The sequence below is a fragment of the Physella acuta genome, unplaced genomic scaffold (genome assembly GCF_028476545.2).
Source record: "Physella acuta isolate Inbredline_101_S28 unplaced genomic scaffold, ASM2847654v3 ptg000862l, whole genome shotgun sequence".
Taxonomy (NCBI): Eukaryota; Metazoa; Mollusca; class Gastropoda; family Physidae; genus Physella; species Physella acuta.
In genome coordinates, this window is record NW_026732379.1 from 441,581 (window position 1) to 466,143 (window position 24,563).

The window sequence follows — 24,563 nt, forward strand, 5'->3', positions numbered from 1 at the left end:
AGATCGAATTAATTCTACGTCTCTTTTTTTATCCCCCCCCCCCCCAATCAAGTTCCTTGTAATGTAATCCTAGTAGTTAAGTATGCATTATTTTTTGTATGACTTTGAATCTACAAAATTGTCAAAAGATTTAATCTAGATTCTAGATCTAAAATCTAGACTGAGCCAGGCTAATAAAATCAAATTTAACGACATTAAAAATCCGTGTTTTTATTTTGAAATTATTTGAACTAGTAGTGCCTTCTTTATTTAAACAAACTTAAAGGCTTTTAACTAAATATATATTTTTTCTTTAATTTCTATTGGATAAAAGATTTAAAAAAAACAGCAATTTATTGTTTATTATTACAAATCTAGATGTTTTAAGCGAATTTGTTTCGCTAAGTTAACATGTCTTGGTGGGAAAATCTATTTATAGAAGAGGAGGGAACCGGACACGTGAAATAATGCTGTTTACAAACATCAAGATTTAGACTAGAAATCTAGTCGCTTTCTAATTTATTTAATTATACATTACTTTTTAAGTCTTTTTTTTTACATTAAAATCATGGGCAGGTGAGCCAAACAGTTTGTGTTGCTATCGACGCATGCAAAACATAATTGTTTAATTATTAATTTAAAAGTCGAGTCTTGTCTTAGTCTAGTTCAAAAATGACTTCACTTGGGGGGTTGGTGTTGTGTTGGGTGATGATCCTGAAACACTGACTTAAGTTAGTGTAGAACTGTAAATCTAGATATCTAATCTAGATCTAGTACAGGAACTATGAAGCTGATGTGTGACAGTGATGTGTCCAACTTCATACAGAATAGTGAACTTTTTAATTAAGTATTTGTGACATACTTACTTTGACTCAATTGACTTTCTTTTCCCCATGTGAATCATAGAGCCCCTGCCTTTTGTGCCTTTTGATCTTGCAACCTCCCAAGATTATTTTGAAGATATCACCAGTCTTCAGTCTTATTTTTATAGTATATAAATATTTATATAGTCTGTAGTCTAGATATAGACATATACCCAGCTAGATAGTATCAAAATAATAAAAGATGAAATGCCTAAATATTTTTAGGCTACCTACAGTCCTAGACTTATGTCTTATAAACACTGGGTCTTAGTAATACTAATAGTAGGGCAGGCTAATATGCCTAAATTAGAATTTTACATTAAGCATTTCTTTACCAGTAACAACATCATAGCTGTGAGCCAACTTACAAAACGTACAAACTATTTAACATGGGAGGAGTATTTCATGTCCATAGCATTCCTAAGTGCTCAAAGAAGCAAAGATCCCAGGACACAGGTAAATATTAAATCCTACACAAGCCTACATTTTTTATGGTACAATAATGATGAGGCTTATCAGACCTATAGTCTAGTATAGATAGATGGTATAGTTAAAGCCTATGTAATTTCTCAGTTTCTGTATCTAAAAACACAAACCTGGGTAGTGAATTGATAAGAGCCAGATGCTCATCTATCAAACCTTTACCAATGCTATTGTTATTTGCAGGTTGGGGCATGCATTGTCAGTGAAGATAAAAAAGTTGTGGGCATTGGTTACAATGGGATGCCTATTGGATGTGATGATGACAGCATGCCATGGAACAGAGCATCCGATGAAAGTCCAGAACAATGGCTGAAGAGCAAATCTCCATATGGCAAGTTTATGTTAAATTGAATACAAGTTGCTATGTTTATTAATGATTGATTCAGATTTTATAAATATTCGTCAGTTTAAAATTTTTACTGATCAAGTAATTATGTAATTATCACTTTTACCGTTTGTGCCTAAGATACATTGGGCAGATGAAATAGAGTTTGTCTGTTTCAATAGCTCTGCATACAGGGGTATGCATCAGTTTCCCTAATGTGAGTCAGGTACCCATAAGAGCTGAGTGGACTCAGAAACATCCTACAATCTCGATCCTGGGAATCCGAGCATGAGACTTTCAGGCTAACAGTAGAAAGCTCTCTCATCCTACCACACCGTCCCCCACAAGGCCTAATTACAATAGAAAATGGTACACTTGTTTTAAATGTATAACTTTCTTCATTATTGCTGCCATAGATATAAAGAGTTTTACAGTTTCTGCAACACCTTGAACCTTTTTTATTTTAAATTTTATTACTCTCATTACTACCAGTTTGTCATGCTGAGCTGAATGCTGTCCTGAACAAAAATCTGGCAAATATTAAAGGATGTACCATCTACGTTGCTCTGTTTCCTTGCAACATGTGCGCCCAGATCATCATCCAATCAGGGATCAAGGAAGTTGTGTTTTACTCTGATAAGTATCACGATGACCCCAAGTTCGAGGCATCTAGGAGACTACTAGATACAGCTAAAATTAAATACAGGTAAATATTGATTGTAAAATGACATAATAAATAGTGATGGATGTAGAGGGAGCGAGAAGTAGATAACAGATTTTTGTTCTAGGTATAATGAAAAGAAATTTTAGTTTAAGAACATCAATAAAGGAAATTTCTTATTTTTCCAACTTTAATGTTTTATTTTTAAGTTCTTTCAACTATATACCATTGTAGTGACAAAGTTTACCTTCTAAAAAGAATCCCTTCATTTTTTTTTGTTGTTGCTAAGTTTTTGTTAAAATAATTTTTTAAAACAGGCAGTTCCACCCTCGTCAGAGTAAAGTTGTTATTGACTTCAGCATTATTGAGAGCACACAAAAAGAAATAAATACTCGTGGTGTCATTAACACCTGTGATAACATTCAATCAGAAGAAAGAACAGCCAATGGTGTCAGTAAAACATATATCAAAACAGAGGAAGTTATAGCTGACAGTGTAAATGAAGCTGATGACCACATGAGATCAGAGGAAGTTATAGCTAATGAGATCAATGATGTACTCAACCATATCAAATCAGGGGAGATAATTGCTAATGGATTTAATAAAGCACAGGACCATATAAAATCAGGGGAAGTGATAACTAATGGCATTAAAGAAGCGTATAACCAAACCAAGTCAGAAGAAATAAAAGCTAACGGTGTGGTCAAAACCAGTGACACAGTAGTAACAAACGGTGTGAGTAAAAACTGCGCCATCACCAAAAGGGAACTCACAACCAACAACAACAACATGGACACCTCCAGGAAAAACTCCAGCTTTGATGAGTACCTGGAGCAGCAACAGTTCCAGCACCTCCCCCACACACGGCCTCGTGTACACGTCATTCCGGTACAAGTTGAGCAGGCCGTGCAAGTGGACCAGGCTAACGAAACCATGGAGTTGAATTTTGCAATAATTTCGTTGCTGCTTATCGCGGCGGTTGCATTTTTTAGCTGGTTTTTGTCGCATTATAAACTTGTTGTCACCAGCTAAGAAAATTATTTCTCGTCTAGTTATTGTAAATAATGGTGGATCGACATTCTGTGGACATGAAATTATGAACATAGTTGCTGAATTGTATAAAGATTAGACATGTTTTAAGTTGTTTTAAAGATGTTCAGATACTGAGATTTAAATTAATAAAATAATTCAAGAACTTCCCAAAATGTAAGTAAATAAAATAATGTGCTTTAGCTAAACTATAAAAAATATATACTGAATATTTAAATAGATAAAGTCTGTGTATTATTTAGTTTTAGAACATACTAATTGGAAAAAAAAATGGCAGTCAGGTACAGTGAACAAAATATTTATACATCAAATGGCACACATTATAATTTATTACATGCAAATTAAAACTCACTTTGAGCAACAACTGTTGTGTTTATTTTTTGTAAAAAAATTTCTTTACAAACAACTTAAAAACTTGTAAACTATAGTAAAGGGCACAGTACTGACCATGCCATCCCTTAAAATGCCAAGGTCAAGAAACATGAACTCTACTTCAGTTCATCTGACCAATGGATCTAGTTAGTAAAGTTGGCATGGTGTGAGAGAGTGCACAGCTACTATCCCATTGGTCTGGAGTTCAGATCTCGGGTGGGACTGCAGAATGTTGAGTCCATCTACCTCTAATGAGTACCTGACTCAAGTTATGGTACTGACTCCACTATCCCTACATATTTTGAGGTGAAGAAACATGAAATTTACTTTATCTGTCCTAAAGATTTTAGGCTTAAAATGAACTTTACTTCTGGAAGTAGATTAATTTAAAAAAATAACTGCTTTTCTTAAAAAATTATGTGTTAAAATAATTTTTAATTCCGTATGGAGATCAAAAAAGGTTGGGCGATTTTTTTTCTGAAAATATTGAGTCATTTCCCTTTGAAGGAAAATAAAACCTTTTTTTAGCAACATGGATCATTGTTGATTAATCTTAATAATTGAATAATAGAACATATTTAAAAAAAAAAAAAAAAAAAAAACCTTAGTAGTAAGCTTTTGAAATAAATTTGTTTTCTTTCATAAAAGCTTTGGTCGCTCGTCAAATCCTTACATAGTATAACGACAAAGCTTTTATGAAAAAACAATTTTATTTTCAGGGCATTTAAATTAAAAAGCTTGTTGCTATAAAGATTTTTATATTTGTTTTATTTTCTACTTATTAGTGATTTATGAAGATGACACGACTAAAATTATTAGCTTTAAAACACCTTCAGTAGCTCGCGATATCTAAAAGTAAAAGATTATCTGCTCCTTGAAAAGCAGTCGAAGTAACCATATTTTGTGGACGACAGCAAGTTCTTAATAATTATTTTTTACCTCCCTTTTGTCTGAAATCGTTTAAAAACTTTATTATTTGCCCCTAATAGTCTTTACTAAGTCTACCAGTCAGCTCTACGATTGTAGACATTGTTTTAGTGTTGTCGCGTCTAGCTAGTTATCTTCCCTTATGTTAATTAATTAAAGCTTGTTAAAAAAATTGGAAATTCCTTGCCAGTCTTTTCTTCTTCGTTCTTAATTATTAGTGTTAAAGGGGATCGAGAATTATCTGCCAGAGACTTTGTTCGAATTTATCAACCATGAGCTTTTTGCCGACTAGACCACGCCTCCACCACAATTAAGCGTTACGTGTCAACTGGTTATGCGCCATTGAGGCCATTGACTCCGATTTCAGCCTGCTTTTCTTCTTGGGTTTGCTTCCATAGCCTTTGTCCAACCAAGAACTAACTACGAGGCAGCAGTTGTTTGATTTTGGAGTTGTCTCTGCTAGAAGAGTGGCTGTCCCCAGCTAACGAGCCTCATCTGCCCGAGGGTTCGAAATCGAGACTTTTCGGTTTAGCAACCATGAGCTTTACCGACTCGACCACGCCGACCCATAGCCAGTCTTTTAAATTTTCCCAAACCTCAGCATCCCCAGTGTTTCTTCCAGACTTTTTTTTCGCCAGGGGTGGGGGGGGATTGTTAAAAGTATATATTTTCTATAATTATAGTAATTCCATTTCGTTTGGGGGGTTGGAGGGCGGTAGACTTTCTTCGGGGGGGGGGGGGGGGGGTGGGGAGCTCAGCCCCCCTCCCCGATGAGATGCCTGGAAGAAAATCTGGTCCATGTTTTCCCGAGTCGTCCTCTGCTTCGTTTGCCTAGAAGTAGAAGTTCAACTCTAAGATATGTCTAGTTCCTCACAGAGTCTAATCTCTGGCCATTTGGTCACTAATCTAATGGGACTTTTTTTTTTAGATATCTGCTTATAGTGACATTTGATTAAATGGGTCTACAAGGCGTCACTTAGGGGTGACCCCAAACAACTTAACACGTAAACAGAAACATCACTGTATTTCTCAAGTGCTGCCCTTAAACAAAGTAATACAGTCAAGCGACATGCTCGAAACTATTTTTCACGTTACACCAGGCTACAGCACACAAGTGGGGTTAAGTTCAGTGGCGTCACTAGGTCGGGTGTCACCCCCCCCCCACACACACACAAAGAAACTATATATATATACATTTATATATTTATATATATATATATATATATATATATATATATATAGATATATATATAGATATATATATATATATATATATATATATATATATATATATATATATATATATATATATATTTATATATAGATAGATATATATATAGATATATATATAGATATATATATATATATTTACATATATATATATAGCGGGGGTGCGGACCGCACCGGGTTACACCATTTAGGTGGGTGACACCAAGGCAAAAAATAGTAAAATATATAGAGAAAAATTTGAGGGGGGGGGGGGGTGCAAATCGAAAATTGAAAGTGTGTCCGCAGGAGGAGTCGCTACGCCTCTGGGGGGGGGGGTGACACCATTAAGTGCCGCACCGGGTGACACCTGACCTCACTACGCCACTGTATATATATATATATATATATATATATATATATATATATATATATAATGTTGTCCTACATAGGCCTATAATTTAAATATATGCTGCGTACATGTACGTGTATAAGTTTTAATCACTGAAGACCTAAGACTAACGATGTTTATCTTTAGTCTGTTAATAATACTGTTGGATGTAGCATTGTTTTCTCTATACTTAGCACGTTCAGGTCATTGTGTCACCCCCGCCCTCTTGTAATTATAAACAGTTTGTACTTAAAAGACTATTTAACTTTAATTAACTGGCAAAAATCATTTTTCTTCTGCACATTTTGCAAATTTTTGACTTGGTGTCAACCCCTAAATGGTGTCACCCGGTGCGGTCCGCACCCCCACCCCCGCCATCGATACACCTCTGGTCTAGTGTTGTCTACCGCTCGTTTGTTGACCCTGCCCGGAACTTCTACCACTTCCCCCCCCCCCGGTGACCCATGACCCCGTTTTCCCTGGAAACCACGTTCAATGCAACTGGGACATTCAAACTTTTTTTGGTGGCGAGACTAGTTGAGCGTGGCAGAGGCGTAGCGAGAGGGGGGGGGGGGGGGGGGCGGGGGTACATGTGTCCCCGGGCGCCGACCATAGGGGGCGCCAAATTTGGTTGTAAAAACAAATTAAAATCTCATTTTAGCTGCAGTTCTGCATTATAAATATAAAAAATATATGTGGGGGTGGGGGTGCTAATTCAAAGTTTGAGGGGGGGGGGTGCAAATTGAAAGTTTCAGGGGGCGGGTGAAAACTGAAAGGTTGTTTCCGAGGGGGGCGCCAAATTGGAAGTTTGTCCGCGGGCGCCGGGAAGGGTCGCTACGCCTCTGGAGCGTGGTAGTAATTGCATATTGGCCTACACTACATGCACTCACACATTATATAGGCCTGTAGATATTTTTGTAAATATAGGCTATATGCATATATGTATATATATATATATATATATATATATATATATATATATATATATATATATATATATATATATATATGGTCTATAATCCTCCCACCGGATCCCCCCCCCCTCGCTATTACCCCTGTCAATTACCTCCCCCCCCCCCCCTCTTATGCTGAAGAACCCAAAACCCAACTACAAACGTATATCCAACATCAACCCCAACTCTAAACCTACATTTATTAAGATACTACATTCAAAATACTACCTCTATCCTAAAACCCCTCCACCCCACCCCCTCCAACTGATCACACAATGTAGACATGTTATTTTTAGTAATACACGATGTAGTTGGTGGACGACTATGTTGTATTAAAGTCGGCTTTTTCAGTTTCGTTTACACCCTCTAGTATTATTCGTTTATATCACGTGATATCCATTTTTAGAAAACAAGTTTTACCTTTTGTTTAGATTATTCAACGGGAGGCGGGAGTGTGTTGTAAATTTCCCCACTTTTGAGTCATATTCTCTATTCAAGCGTTCAGAAACCTAAGTGGAGGCATATAAAAAGGAGGTATGGGTCAAGGTCACAAGCCATTCAAACTGTAAACAAGTTGATTTGTTGAAAATAACGAAGGAGGAGATGGGAAACAAGAATGTTTAGTTGTTAAGATAGTGTACGTACACATAATTTATAAGCACAGTAGTTTAAGTTGAGATATTTCCTGTGTAGTACAAACGTGTAGTGTAAGTATAGGCTAGGGTAAGTTTTTTTTTAAAATTTAAACTTTTTTAATATAGATAAAGTCCTTGTTATGACTAGCAAATTGGTAAACGATTGTTATATTACCATCATTATCTTTTTACGATTCGCACCCTATACACATTCAAGTGGATCAGGGGCGTAGCGAGGGGGGGGGGGGCGAACCGCACCGGGTGACACCATTTAGGGGGGTGACACCAAGGCAAAAAATAGCAAAATATATAGAGAAAAACTCGAGGGGGGGGGGGTGCAAATCGAAAGTTTGAGGGGGGTGCGCATCGAAAACTTGAGGGGGGTGCAAATTGAAAATTTGAAAGTTTGTCCCTGGGAAGGGTCTCTAAGCCTCTGGGGGGGGGGGGGGGGTGACACCATTAAGTGCCGTACAGGGTGACACCCGACCTCGCTACGCCACTGAAGGGGATAGTGTGGTCAGTACTATGCCCGGCTGTCTTACTTTTCCTAACTTAGTCAGGTACCCATAAGAGCTGGGTGGACTCAGGGACGTCCGACATACTTGAATCGTAGATCCGAACTTGAGACTTTCGCGCTAGCATTCGTAAGCTCTACCATCCGATAACGCCGTTTCTATCTATCGTAGATTAGCAATCATTAATTAATTATTTTAAAAACAAATTATTACTTAACAATTTTATCTAAATGTATGTCACATTACATTATCGTCGTGTAATGTTTTGGAAATTTCGTTCGCAAATTTCGACATATAAAACAGACAAATGAACGAAATTGGGATCAAGTTAAATAAAAGCTTATAAAAATATCCAATGTAGTGTTATATAAATTCCTTTATACCACCCCTTATACCATTTAATGCAAATCGTCTCAGTAGTGTAACAACGTGTGAGTGTGTGTGTGTGTGTGTGTGAGGGGGGGGGGGGGTCGGACCGCACCGGGTGACACCGTTTAGAGAGTGAAACAACAAATTGAAATTCGTAATATTTATACTAAACAATATTTTTATCTAGCTAACAAAATAGAAATGGGAGATGGGTGACTCCAAACCGAAAATGTAAAATTGTTGGAAGAGGCTGTGGTGACACCCTTGGTTACCGCACCAGTTGACACCCAACCTAGTGACGCCACTGAATAGGCTTTCAACACACACCTTAAAAATTAACTCCAGTAATCTGCAATTTTCTGAATATTAAACCATATAAATATATGAGTAATCAATCATCGTGACACACCTTAAAAACTTAATGCTTACCAGAGGTAACTTCCCCTGCGACGGTTTCGATTTTAGTTTCGCTTTCCCCCGGCTGTTTCCGTACAGCAGTGGATGTCAACATACGACTAACTAAATGTGTTTCAATGGATGTGGGATACATTTTAATAGATCTATAGCTTAAGGTCAATATGATTTTGTAACTACAGCATTTTAAGTGATAGTTTGGTTAGTTTTATGCCAAGCCATCTTTACTTTTCTAAACGTTAGTCCGGTACCCACCAGGGATATTCTACACTATTCGCAGTGGCGTCGCTATGTCGGGTGTCACCCGGTGCGGCACCTCTTGGTGTCACCCCCCCCCACCTTATTAGAAAAAGTATAGGCTATATATATATATATATATATATATATATATATATATATATATATATATATATATATATATATATATATATATATATATATATATATATATATATATATAAATACACTTGGTGTCACCCCCCTCCCATTTGGCCAAATCGCCTGAATTTTTTATTACAAAATAAAACAAAGCAACATTTCATGGCTTTCTCAATAATTAGCTTGGTGCCCCCCCCCCCCCCCCCTTGTAGGGATCATCTATTTAAAACATTTTTTTTGTCTTGGTGTCACCCCGTGCGATCCGCACCCCTGTCCCCGCCTAGCGATGCCTCTGACTTTTCGATCCCCCATCGAGATTGTCATAATTGGTAGCCCAGCTTATGAATTATATCAGCTCACAGCGCTTGTTTTAAAACGGTTCACTTTTTCAAATTGGATTTATGATATTCAAGTAGATTCTTTAAACTTGCTTGATTTAAAAGCAAGAAGATCTGTAATGTATTTAATATAACAAGCTTTTAAGCTGAAATACACTAATATATATATATATATATATATATATATATATATATATATATATATATATATATATATACGCCTAAACATATTTCGATAGTTGCTTTATATACAAGATTTTTTTTAAAAATATTTATTTGTAGATTTTGGTATGTAGGTTTTAGTAATTGTAAAAGTATACTATTAAGTCTGCGTTTTTTTTTTAAATACTTGGTAACCTACTATAAAATATATTCTTTTAAGGCCGATCGTTCTTTTGTTGAGATCATCACACCAAAACACAGGTGCTTCATTTTATATTTCATTCCTTCTACGAGCCGCATTTTGCGGCTTGATGGAGGCCTCCTGTTCATTATGGACCGCAAGCCGTATTTCGCGGCTCATAGACTCTACTAATATTAAAATCCTATCCAATATAAAATTAAACAATTATGTTTATAAAAAGAAGACCCAATATTTAATTCAAGTTAAACATTTATGGTTATAGCAAAAGAACACTCAGGTCTTACTTGCGATTTGCCGCCCCGCGAAATTGTAATTTTTTTTTCCAGAAATCTCAATGGAGTGGTCTCATCAACCTTCCAAATTTTCATGCGATCCGATGAAAGGTGTAGTAATGCATAAAGGACAAACCCAAAAAACTACAAACACACATATTTTCATTTATGTAGATTAATTTCGTTTGGAAAACATAAGAGTTAGAAGGTAGACAGCGACTAAAATTAAGCTTTTAGGATAAGTAATCCCCGATAAAACGTCAGAAGAAATAATATTTAATCTAATAAATTAATTACATTTACAACTAGGGTGACCACATAGTTAGATGAGTTAGATGTAGTGGATCTGAAGCTTTTGATATAAGGGTGTATACGTATAATAAGCTAGGGATTAGGAGTATGGGGATCTGAGTTCAAGGAGGGAAGTCTTTGAGCTTGTATCGGGAGATCTAAGTGCTTGAGTTGGATGTGTTGTGAGTTTGAGAAAGTGCAGATAATAAGAAATGTGTTTCAATTAACTCTGCGGGATGGCACAAACACTAGTATACATAGATTTGCATGACACATGTCAGCCAATGTTTGTGACTAAATTTAATTCTTTATTTAATAAACATCTATGCTTTTCTCGTCTTTCAATAAAATAACTTGTTTTTTTTTATGGAACATCGAGGGGGGATGGTAGAGATTTCCGTTGCTAGTTCGAAGGTCCCTAGATATGATCTCTGATCGTAGTTGGTGCTTGAGGACATCTCTGAGTCCACCCAGCTCTGATGGGCACAAGACTTGTGGAACGTAAAAGGAGGGTGGGCATAAGGCTGACTACACACTCTCTTCACACATCGAGGTCAAGAAGTATTTTAACTCTATTTGATGTGCCCTAATAATCAGCACATGTATCATGTATGCATTGCATTCATTGTTGTTTTTTATTATTTTTTTAAAATAAAATATTAATGTCATTTCTTTGAAAAATATATCTCACAGAAAAACTACGTTGAAGATGCAACTGTCGTTTAAAATAGCAGTCTGCCTACTACTCATCGTGTATTCGTCTATGATTTTTACAAATGCGTCTGCAGATGACGACCACAAGGCATCAATCCTGCCACGTCCGGACCTCCCTAGCGGGAAGAACTTCAGCAAACACTGCTGGTACAACCAGACATACGCTAATTATACGTTATGCGGTTTAAAAACTGTACGAGATAAAGTTTTCCCTAACACTATCGTTTATCTATACCTTAGAAACAATTCTATTACTGTTTTACAGAACGATGACTTCTTGTTATACACTGAGCTGGAAGTTCTCGATATTTCGTGTAACTTGATCTCTGTTCTTAATCCGCAAGCATTCAATGGACTTTCTAAACTATTATCTTTAAATCTCAGAGCAAATCCTCTAGAGGTAAGAGATACGACATTCCATGATAATGTTTTCAGCCCGTTAAAAAGTCTAATTTGGCTGAAACTTAACTTGCTTCAAAACACCTCCAGCAATTTCTCATATCCAGATAAAGCTTTATCGAAACTGCAAAAACTCGAGACTTTATTCTTGGATGGGCTTTATAATGAACCATTTGGTCCAGGCTTTCAAAACATGACTTCGCTAACTAATTTAACAGTTTCTGGCTATTTACAAGGAAGATGTAAAATAAACTCTCTCACCAACAGTACATTTATATATTTAACTAATTTAAAATACTTAGATATAAGCTCCTGCTTCATACAAGGTCGTTACATTGAAGCTGGGGCCTTCTTGCCTTTAAAGAATTTGGTATTTCTCGACCTAACACATAACGAAGATATTGACATTCCATACATTAATAATGTTTTATACGGCTTGAATGAAACAACCACTTTAAAATTTCTGAAGATGAATCTAATCGTAAACAGGTATTCATTAGGAATTTGTTTGGAGAGTTCCTATTTTCACAACTTTCCTCCAAACTTGGAGTACCTCGAAGCTCAGGAAAACAACATTGAAGCGGTTGACAGAAAGTTTATTCAAAAACTTCCCAAAACCTTAAAGACTTTAGACCTGAGTGGAAACAGATTCGTGTTCGGAACGTACTTGGCTGATCTCTCACAAATGGAAAACCTGACTGTCCTTATGCTCAGCAAAGCTGGTTTTACTTATAGCATCCCAAGCAGGTATCCTTACGCGCTGATGCAGTCTTCAAAGAAGAAAAAATGTACATTGTATGACGAAACCTCATACGACGGGAAACCTTTCGAGTTTACATTACCACCAAAACTAAAGCGATTAGAAATGAACGGCGCAAATTTGAACTATGTTCTCTCAAAACTGCGAGTGAAGGAAAACCGACTAGAGTCTCTCAGTATCACTGACAACCACTTTCCGATTCTGATAGGCCCGTTAAAAGGCTTCAACTACTTAAAGTATTTCGATATCTCATTTAGTTTCGTGGCCCACATCGAAAATGGATTTTTCAGCAACTTGTCTAGCCTCGAAGTTCTAAACATGAGCTCTAACCTTCTCGGTTATTATTTCAATAACAGAAATTCTTCCATCGTGTTTTCCAGTTTAACGAACCTCCGGTTGTTGAATCTTTCCTTTAATTCAATCACTACTTTACCGAATGATGTATTCAGTGAATTAACAAACTTGAGGGAACTGTATTTAGATACAAACACGATAGAAACGTTTGATGTAGATTTATCTCGTCTAGACAAATTGGAGTACATAAGTTTAAAACATGCGAGGCTGCACAATATTTCACCAGTCATACGACTTCACATTGATTTTCTTTTAGCTCACAACATAAGTTTTAAAATGTCTCTGGCATTTGTGCCAATAACCTGCACGTGTGAGAACTTCGAGTTCCTAAAATGGATGACCACATCCGGCGCTTTTAAGAAAAACTTTAGAAACTATCTCTGTTTCTCTGAAGATCAATCAACGAAGTATGTCAACGACGGGTACAATTCTACTATGCTAATTTTAAACGGGAAATGTAGTAGTCACGTGGTTATATTTTTATCCGTAGGTGGCGGTTCACTAATGACATTCTCTTTGATTATCTACGCCTTGCTCTACAGATACAGATGGCGAATACGATATCTGTACTACGCAGCCTATCTGCAGTACAAAAAATCTGGCAAACAGAAACAAAACGACTTCGAATTCGATGCTTTCATTTCGTATGATCACAAAGATCACAATTTTGTTGTGAACAAACTTTATCCCGAGCTAAAGAAACGAGGGCTGAACGTGTTCATTCACGGCAGAGATTTTGTAGCTGGTGACTACATCGCCTCGAACATCGTCAAAGCTGTCTGTACCTGCAGGAAAACTGTGGTCGTCTTGACGAGGAACATGATCAACAGCTACTGGTGTGGCTACGAAATTCAGATGGCCAATATCGAGTCCATCCACACCGGCAGGCCGGTTCTCATTTTTCTGCTGATGGAAAAAATTCCGGAGACTGACCTTGGCCGGGAACTGCTGTACAACATCCGGAATAACACTTACATTCCGTATCCTGACCCACTGCCTGATGCCACCAGTATAGGGAGGTTATGGGATAAACTTGCAAATGATATCAGAAACTGAAGGAATACGAAGATAATGACACGCAGAAATCGACTGTGATGTCAGGAACTGGTTAATTTCAGAATCGGTTGATGGCGTTATGAACTAGACAAGAACCTATCTGCTCCATGAAATCGGGAAATAAACATAAGGAAATCGTCCATTTTTGTGTACCATGGATTTCGGAAATTATCCAACGGATAACCTGGTGTCTACGGTTATTAGAAAACTCACAATTATTAAAAAGGCTGGAAACCCGGATGTAGATAGTGTCCTCAAAATTTTACATATATTGTGATTCGAAAACGAATCAGATTAAGATTATCCATTTATTGGGCTTGATGTGCCATTTTATGACTATGCCATTGGCAAACACAGTTATATTTTGATATTATAAACAATATAGATTTACTTAAATTCTAATTTTGCTTCTTTTTAACATGTTTTTTTTCCCTTATATTACGGTGTGTTAATGTTTGTTTACATCATATTGACATATTAACATACTATTTCTTTATTAACTACCATTTTGACTACAGAATGTGGAAATTAAAAATGCTATTTTTTCGTGATATAAACATACATTGTCATTATTAAATACCATTATTACGATTATTTCAATATACATTTTGAAGGTAAAAATTATAGTAAAATATACAAATAACAGGAGTGATACTATGACACAATGAGATCAACTGAATTTAAATTCAAAACGTTAATATTTTATTGACAGTTGATCCACTAAAGTATGAATGCAAATCATTAGTTAACAACCACCATCTCTAACACTATATATATATATATATATATATATATATATATATATATATATATATATATATATATATATATATATATATATATTGTTACGTACCCCCTTCTCTAATCCTTTCGAACTAGTCAGGGGATCGTAAACAAGAAGAAGAAAAATAAAAATAAATAAAAGCCAACTTCAGTAATCTCTATTTATTCGCCACAAAATACAACATCTAACATTAACCCGCCACCGAAGTACAACAATCAGAAATATACACAACTAAGTACTACAACTACAGTCCTTAATTTGACTAATCTACTTGTCCCTAACTGTCAAGCCTAGCCTAAGTCTAAAACATGTCGTGGCTTTCCACTAACTCACAGAGACGACCCATGTCTGTCTCCTCTAAACCTAGCTATCCGAGACGTCCGTCCGTCTCCGTGTGTGTGTCCCGAGTGTCTGTCCCAGAGTGTCCCCAGTCTACCCTCCTAAAGTACTCGTCCCCCGCCCTACACCGTGGGAACGATTTTAATTAAGGCCTGACCCTAGGTCATATCCGTCCATGACGGTCCCCTCGGCCCCCTCCGACCTGGAAGGTTTTCCCAGCCGTAAAACACGGACCGTCACTAGCCTAGGCCTAGATCAAGCATCAACGGTCAGCCCGTGGTGTCACCAGGTAATTTATGGGCTGTTGGCCACGTTAATAGCCGAGTCCCCCAAGTCTCCAAGTCTGCCACGCCCACAGCGTAATCTAATCCGTGGTGTGGCCGTCAAGACCCCCAGACTCTCACGGCCTATGCTGGCCAGTACAGTAACATGCCTAAGCATTTCATTTTAATTACCTGGCCCTCCTCGATGGGGCCAAACCCAGGTACAGATCGCTTGGGGTCGTAACACCTCCTCCCTTCGAGAAATTAATTCACCACAAGGGGAATTAATTGAATATCACCTAGACCACCACCCCAATCTCACAACTCCTCAAAAGTCCCAGAATAAACCTAAATAGGACTAAAACAATTTAACATCTTCATAATTAAAAAGATAAGAAACGTGGATGATTTAGTCACAATAACAGGTTTGACTAAATACCCCAAACACAATGTCATCAAACATAGACATCAAAGTAAATAAAACCGCAAATCTGCAACACATATGTCACTGTCGCAAATAATCTCAATGTTGAAACCAACAGTCTTCGTTTTACTGATAGTTACGTCATCAGTCAACAAAACCTGTCAATACAATTAAAAACTGTCACGAATTCATCATCATGTAAAACATCAATAACACATTTTTTTTTCAAACAAGACATGTAAAAGGTACATTCTTTAAGCCTAAAAACAGTTCATTTTGATTAGAACACTTGCATCCCGGGAAAACATGAAACAGTCTATCTTGGGAACAGTTCTAGTAGGTTTGAAACACAAATTAGTTTTCCGTCTTTCGGGTCATCATGAGTCCGTAAACATAAAACTTAAGCCGAACTTTATACCGGCGCAGCACAATTTTAGTGACAGAGTTATTGTCCGTCCACAACAACAACAACTCGCACATAAGGCGTGGTTTCACAGGACTGCTTGCAATGTAGCCATGTTTTGACACGATGTTAATCCTGAACATCGAGTCATACAAAGAGGGAACGATTACACGCCCCGTCTTCGTGAAAGCAATGGGGTGTGCGCTCGCTTGTACGCACCCTCGGTTGAAGGAAGTAGCGTGACCCGCTGAGGTCACCGTCTCCGGGTTGTTGGTCTTGACCGGGTCGGTCAGAGAACAATAAATCACCTCCGTGATAAGGGGATGGAAGCCTGAGGTAGGCTCAACTCCTAAACAAAAGGTAACGACTTTGCTCGTCACCACTGACAAAAGATTCATCGTCTCCTCGATCTCTGGATGTAGAACACCATCCACGTGACCTCCAGGTGAGGTCATGGCCTCCGGGTTGTTGGACTTGGTCGGGGAGAAATCAAATACTGCTGGGATCATGGGAGGACAGCCCGTGTTAGGCTCACCTCCAAGACAATGGGTAACGATTTCGTCTGCTACCGATGCTAGCAGAAGATTTGTTGACTCGTCTACCCGAAGGTGTGGGTCACCATTCACATGACCTCCAGTTAAGGTCATGACGCCTTCAAGACCACAAGTGGTAAGGTCTTGATCAGATGCAGTTACTGGTTCAGGTTCAGACGAGGACAGCCTGTTCTCATGGGTATTCACTCTCTCGGTGGTTACCGTGATTTCAGCGGTAGTTATATCCACTGGGTCAGATATTGACAGCCCCTTTTCATGACTGGCCAATATCAGAGTGGTCGCCGGGATATCATCGGTGGTTGTATCCACTGGGTCAGATATTGACTGCCCCTTTTCATGACTGGTCAACATCAGAGTGGTAGCCGTGATTTTATCTAAACCAATAACTTGCTGAATGCCTTCAGTACTTGTCGGCACACAACTCTCAACTCGTAAGCTATCAGCACGTTTTGACGTTTGTGCTGGTTCTGCTAGGTTAGAGTCGACTTCAGGGACTGAGCCAAAGCTAGTGGCAGCCTTAGTCTGAGACTGACAAAACTCACTACCAACTCTATCAGACAACGAACTATCTTCATTTCTATACCGATCCTCGGAAACTACTACACTAGCCTGAGAGAAAACAGAGACAGATTCTGGAAAGTCAAACAACCCACTAAGCTGCGCCTCCTCCCATAGCCTAAGTAAATCCCGTTCCCTCCTGATCTCTAATAGTTTAACTTCATGTCCGAACAGTTTCTCTAAACTTTTAATGTCAATTTCCTTCCAAGATTCTGACCTGAATATATCCCTCCTGATCTCTAATAACTTAGCCTCTTTTTCTCTCTCGATATCTAACAACTTAGCTTGATACTTCCTCTCAATTTCTTCAACCCTAACACGTCCGATCTCATAATATTCTATCGAGTCAAGACACTCCTCTAATCTACCTGTATTTACCAACTCAACACAAATATGATCTCGTAGAACTCTATCTCTATCCGAGACGTCAACCTCTAGTCCTAGCTCCTCAACTAGACGCAACAACTCTACGCGACAAAACCTGTCTAAAACTTCTAGAGTTGGACACTCAATAAAACTCATTACGTCCATGATTCACACTTACGGAACTTATCCAGCTAAATGGTGGCGGTTAACTACTAAAAATGTGGCTCACAACAAACAACTTTAACTTAAACATTAAAAGTACGGCTATCACCTTTGACACTTTAAACAGGTAGACACCAGCTATACTGGGCCAACCAAACTAAGATATCCAGCTACACTGGATCACAAACGATTTACTCACGTATACTGGGAATTGACCCTCCAGCTATACTGAGCAAACCAAACAAAATTACGAATTTATTCACGTACCTGGGAATTGACCCTCCAGCTGTACTGAATAAACCCGATTACTCCAGTTCCACTGGACCACACAAAAAACATTCAAGTATACTGGGCATTAATCCCTCCAGCTATACTGAATAAAAATAAAAATTCCAGCTCTACTGGACCAACATAAAAACAGCATAATAAACTCAGTGTCAATACAAAGGTGATAAGCTCGCTACTTACTCAATGTTTGGAAAACTCTCCTGATTCCGTGAACTTTACTCTCACTACTCATAAAGCTTAAAACTAAAACACAAGCTCGTGAGCCCCCAACTGAAAATGGCATCAAAAGAAACTATTCAACTCGTTGTCTGTCCAATCCCAGACGCTAGCCACCAATTCTATTACGTACCCCCTTCTCTAATCCTTTCGAACTAGTCAGGGGATCGTAAACAAGAAGAAGAAAAATAAAAATAAATAAAAGCCAACTTCAGTAATCTCTATTTATTCGCCACAAAATACAACATCTAACATTAACCCGCCACCGAAGTACAACAATCAGAAATATACACAACTAAGTACTACAACTACAGTCCTTAATTTGACTAATCTACTTGTCCCTAACTGTCAAGCCTAGCCTAAGTCTAAAACATGTCGTGGCTTTCCACTAACTCACAGAGACGACCCATGTCTGTCTCCTCTAAACCTAGCTATCCGAGACGTCCGTCCGTCTCCGTGTGTGTGTCCCGAGTGTCTGTCCCAGAGTGTCCCCAGTCTACCCTCCTAAAGTACTCGTCCCCCGCCCTACACCGTGGGAACGATTTTAATTAAGGCCTGACCCTAGGTCATATCCGTCCATGACGGTCCCCTCGGCCCCCTCCGACCTGGAAGGTTTTCCCAGCCGTAAAACACGGACCGTCACTAGCCTAGATCAAGCATCAACGGTCAGCCCGTGGTGTCACCAGGTAATTTATGGGCTGTTGGCCACGTTAATAGCCGAGTCCCCCAAGTCTCCAAGTCTGCCCCGCCCACAGCGTAATCTAATCCGTGGTGTGGCCGTCAAGACCCCCAGACTCTCACGGCCTATGCTGGCCAGTACAGTAACATGCCTAAGCAATTCATTTTAATTACCTGGCCCTCCTCGATGGGGCCAAACCCAGGTACAGATCGCTTGGGGTCGTAACAATATATATATATATATATATATATATATATATATATATATATATATATATATATATATATATATATATATATATATATATATATATATATGTGTGTGTGTGTGTGTGTGTATGTGTATGTGTGTATGTGTTTGTGTGTGTATATTGACATAATATATTTGTATTCACCCTCATTTGGATATTGATGTATACTTGTATGCACTCTCATTATATATATATATATATATATATATATATATATATATATATATATATATATATATATATATATATATATATATATGTGTGTGTGTGTGTGTGTGTGTGTGTGTGTGTTGGCTGGGCTGGTACTCAATTGTTGGCTCGTTATTTTATTATTTGTATTTAAGTAAAATGGTTACTCGTTTGCTCATCACTCAGGATGAGGCAAACTCGAATAGTCGTATAGTGCATTCTATTCTTAGGTATTGTGGATGAGCTTGTATGTTGTCCTGATTTTGCTTATTTTTGAAGTTATATTTTTGTCTCAATGCACGCTGATCTGTCAGGGTGGTGTCACAGGTAAATTATGGGCTTCATGTCACGTTGATTAACCTAGTCCCCAGACTCAAGTTCTGGTCCACGAATGTGGGGACGTAGGTTGCAGGTATACGGGACGACGCACGTGTTAGATTACAATTACGGATGACAGCCATATTAACCTGTGACCGTTGGGGAGACAGTATGGCGGACAGACTGGGCGTAACACCTAGGACGGTATCGGTAGGGTCTGACCTTTTAATTAGGTACGACAGAACTGTGGCGCCATCCAAATTAAGCTGGGATGGGTGGGAAAAAGGTTTAGTTGGATGTAGGCTATTTAAGAGGACTGTGTAAAGCTCTCTCTCTCTCTTACACACACATAGCTATGGCTAGAGGCTAGTCGAGGTATACTTGTAGCAGCCTTAGGACTGGCTGCAGTGGCCCAGCAATGTATGGATGGTATGGCCTGGTGTTTACACCAGCGGCCGAACGTCTTGTTCTTGTAAATATTATGTGCTTCGTTCCTGTTATTTGCTGTGGCCTAGATGGATGTGGTACGTGTGGCCAGATGTTGTACCAGAAGCCGATGTCTTTTTCTCCAGTGGTTGGAAACCCTCCTGCCGCTTGAGTACGATGTTTGTACCAGATGCACGATGTCTTGTTGCCTGGGTAGGAAATATTACTGCTGAACTAGGTTGTTTTGAGTACCGCTGTGTACTCACTTTTAGAAGGATTTAAACCAAGGATTAGTGGAATCAGAACCAGGGATATTAGCATTTTCAGATGTGACTATGGGATTACGTAGCAGTGCAAGAAATAAAATTAGGACTAGTAATAATAACTTTGACAAGTGTGATTCTGAGATTACGTAACAGTGCGAGAAATGAAATTAGGATTAGAAGAAGTAATATTTAAGAGCGTAATTCTGAGATTACCTAAGCAGAGCAGTTGTGTAGGACTTAAGGAAATGACATTTATCTGTGTGTGTTCTGAGTTGTATGTTTTATTATGAGTTAATGTGAGTAAGCAAGGTGAATAATTCTGTATGGAGATGAAGTTTAAGGATTTGCTGTCGTTTTTTATTTGTATTAAGAATTCAAGTGATGTTCTTGAATATGAAAGACTGGCCAGGTCTTATTTGTGTGGTGTCTTTAACTTTGTCTTTTACATATATATTTGTTACGTCAAAATGAAGATAAATAAATGCATTAACTGTGTGTTTACTAAGTTTTTTTTTTAGTGTAAAATTAATGTTGTATTAGTGTGCAGTGATTAGTTTGCTCAGGTCTTGTAGACCTTCCTGTCCCAACGGGAGTGCCACGGATTAGAGAGAATAATTACCTATACCATCTTATTACCATCTGTCTCTCTTTTAATCGGTTAAAAAACAACCCCCACGTAACATATATATATATATATATATATGAATAGTTTTATGTTTTGACTTCATGTATTACATGTTTTGAAATATATACAACTTTTGCAGATCAAAAACCATGACAAATGTAATTTGTTGCCATTTATGTGTGCTCTGATACTTTATTTTAGTTAGGCCTGTATTTTTTAAATTCCATTCTTTAAACTACTTTGTCTTTATCATGTTATATTTTTAATACCTCGACAGTTTATACAATTCGAGCAGCATGTACTTTTATGCCGCATTAAAAGTATTTTAAAGCATGTTTTAATTATCATTTTTACTTGCACCATAGCACTATATATATATATATATATATATATATATATATATATATATATATATATATATATATATATATATATATATATATATATATATATATATATATAGTCCTTGCAAACACGTGACCTAAATCACGTGATACCTACGCCCGCCGCCACAGTGGTGTACATCAGACGTAAACACAATCAGCTGTTCGCCAGCGCTGGACGTGTTCACCGTATGTAAAGAATCGCGACGGCGGAAAAGGAAAAATATGTTAAAAAACTTGAACTCTTAGGAATTGAAGATCCTTATACAGTTATTGACAGTTTCGTGGATAATATAAATATGTGGCCGAAATTTCTAAATAAAAATACTGTTAGTAATACCGTTTGCGTTTAGAGTTTAAGTAGACGAAGCTGATCAAATGCTGTAATATATTAGAGGTTATCTACTGTAGCAAACGTGAGACCACTTAACTCCTACAAAACCCACACTACAACGGCTAATATAATCCATGGGTAATAACCAATCTGGGTAGCATGTTATACAATTTAAGACCCTTATAATCCAGCAGGGAAGTAATCAGACACATTAATACTGACGTTCAACCCTCATGATGTCTGCCCCCACCTGTATCTAGCCCACAATAAAACCAAAGAGGAGTCTGCCCTGCCCTCCCCTGAAAATGTCTCACCTCCGTGATACCCAGCCCCACAGAGATAGTATTTCTTATATAATTTTGACCCTCAGGGCCCAGCAGGGAGAACAAAGGGGAAAGTCCCACTGCTCTCCCCTCAACACTTCTCACCTCGGTGTCATGTTATGTCATTTATAGCACACACGGCTTATCAGGGGAAAGCATTAAGGCATTAAGAATCTTAACTCTGGACAGCTACACACTAGTATACTAGCTACACACTAGGTGCCTACTGTAAACTACTAGACTGTAGGCCCTATGTAGACCTGCAATTGTATCAATTGTAGACTGGGTCCATTGTTATTATTCTAAACCATCTCACTTATAATGTTTCTAGCTTGATTTGTTTCTTTTATAAACAGTGGATTTAAAAAAAATTTAGCCTAATCATTAACCAAATAATAACAATGTGGTTATTTGTTGTTGGCTGGTATGATCTAGATTGTACTACTAGGCTACAAAAACTTAGTAGACCAATTACTAGATATGAATTTGAATTTAATTAAACTCAGTCCAGTATCAGATACATATTGCTGTAAAAAGACAACAAAGTAGGTAGGCCTTAGTAATTTATTAAAGCCTTCTACTACAATAATATCAACTACATGCTTGTATAAAGTTTTTACAATTTAATTTAAGTAGCAGATTCTAGATCTAAGTCTAGTCATATAATCTATTTCAATTTCAGAAAATTTCGTTTGCTAAAAAAATGATTAGATAATAGAGCGAGATTTTAGATCTTAGAGACAATTAAATGCTTTATTAGGCCTATTATGACTACTTTTGATTTATTATGGGTGTATTTTGAATCGAATGTAGATCTAAAGTAATTAAATTTAAGTAAAGAAGTAGATTCTATGTCTACCCAGCGGAGCCAGGTATTAGGCCTTCTATTAGATCTTATTATTCTTATTAGCCTATTACTTTTGACTTTGTCTTTTACTATTAGTATTTGTGAAGGTCGAGCATATTTGTTTTATTAATAGTTATCTTTTATAATTAAAATGAAGTTTATTATTTTACTGTCCTTACATGAAACAAAGTATCGAGAACTGCATTTGATCAGATTCGGCTACTTTAACTCTAAACGCAAACAGTATTACTAACAGTATTTTTATTTAGAAATTTTGTCCACATATTTATTTATACGAAACTGTCAATAACAGTATAAGGATCTTCAATTCCTAAGAGTTCAAGTTTTTTTACGTATTTTTCCTTTTCCGCGGGTGCGGTTCTTTACATACAGTGAACGCGTCCAGCACTGGTGAACACGTCCAGCGCTGGCGAAAAGCTGATTGTGTTTACGTCTTGTGTACACCACTGTGGCGGCGGGCGTAGGTATCACGAACGGACGTGACGTCATATGAAAGGACTCTATATATATATATATATATATATATATATATATATATATATATATATATATAAAAGCTTGTAAAAAAATTCATTAAAAAACATTTTAATATCGAACGTTTATAGACTTTCAGGGGGGTAGACTTTCAGACAAGCAGCATTTTAACCCTAACAAGTTTACAACAGTAGGTCTATTTAGAAAGGTCTGGAGAAAATGTTTTATTTTTATTTTGTCATCTGAATACACTTTTTTATAGTTATGCTTTAAAAAAAAAAGATAAATTACATTATAAATAAGCATGATTTTAAAGGCACCGTGGTTGGAATAGCAGGTGTGTAACTAGGTAATCCTGCATCAGTTCTCCTTAAGTCTTGAAGTTTTAATTGAATATTATTCTCCTGTATGTTTTGCCATTTAAGCCCAATATATTTTAATCCAATTTTAAACACACCAGACCTAAATACGTGTGTGTTTCTTAGTAGACGATTAGACAGCAGCTTTGCTAGACTAATTGAAATTTTGTCAGTCAAAGCGTATTACTAGTTTTTATATATCCTGTTAAATTTTTATGATTGTTCACGTTGGGTGGTTTAAGATATTCTTTTATGTCTTTTATCTTCTGTTGATCACACAAGGGCTTTTTCTAAACATAATTTTTTTTCTGTTCTAATGGCATGTGTTTTATGGATAATTCCTTTTTATTTTGGTTCCCCAATCGATGCAGACTCGTATATATATATATGTATATATATATATATATATATATATATATATATATATATATATATATATATATATATATATATATATATATATATATATATATATATAGGGCTCCCCAAAAACTTCAGTCCGGGGCTCCACTCAAGCTTAATCCGTCCGTGCACCAAACCACATCACGAAAGTGGTGTCTATTGTTGTCTACCGTTCTTCTAGTGGCCAAGACCGGAATTTCCACTACCACTTCCCATGGTAACTCTTCACTTTTGACCCTGT

General features: G+C 37.3%; 2 protein-coding genes across 4 annotated transcripts; both read left to right on the top strand.

Moving 5' to 3' along the window:
• The first annotated feature begins 426 nt into the window (after positions 1-426).
• Positions 427-3,713, top strand: LOC131952263 (uncharacterized). Of its 2 annotated transcripts, none has more exons than XM_059314851.1 (5): positions 427-555; positions 1,181-1,298; positions 1,509-1,656; positions 2,143-2,356; positions 2,629-3,713. In XM_059314851.1, the coding sequence occupies exons 1-5, from the start codon at positions 548-550 to the stop codon at positions 3,341-3,343; spliced, it is 1,203 nt and encodes a 400-aa protein (XP_059170834.1). In that variant the 5' UTR covers positions 427-547; the 3' UTR covers positions 3,344-3,713. The 2 variants fall into 2 exon arrangements, with proteins under 2 accessions (XP_059170834.1, XP_059170833.1); XM_059314850.1 differs by lacking the exon at positions 427-555 and adding an exon at positions 728-826.
• Positions 3,714-7,658: 3,945 nt separating this feature from the next.
• LOC131952264 (toll-like receptor 4) lies at positions 7,659-14,626 on the top strand. Of its 2 annotated transcripts, none has more exons than XM_059314852.1 (2): positions 7,659-7,933; positions 11,480-14,626. In XM_059314852.1, the coding sequence occupies exon 2, from the start codon at positions 11,496-11,498 to the stop codon at positions 14,067-14,069; it is 2,574 nt and encodes an 857-aa protein (XP_059170835.1). In that variant the 5' UTR covers positions 7,659-7,933; positions 11,480-11,495; the 3' UTR covers positions 14,070-14,626. The 2 variants fall into 2 exon arrangements, with proteins under 2 accessions (XP_059170835.1, XP_059170836.1); XM_059314853.1 differs by having other exon boundaries at positions 7,659-7,917.
• Positions 14,627-24,563: the final 9,937 nt, after the last annotated feature.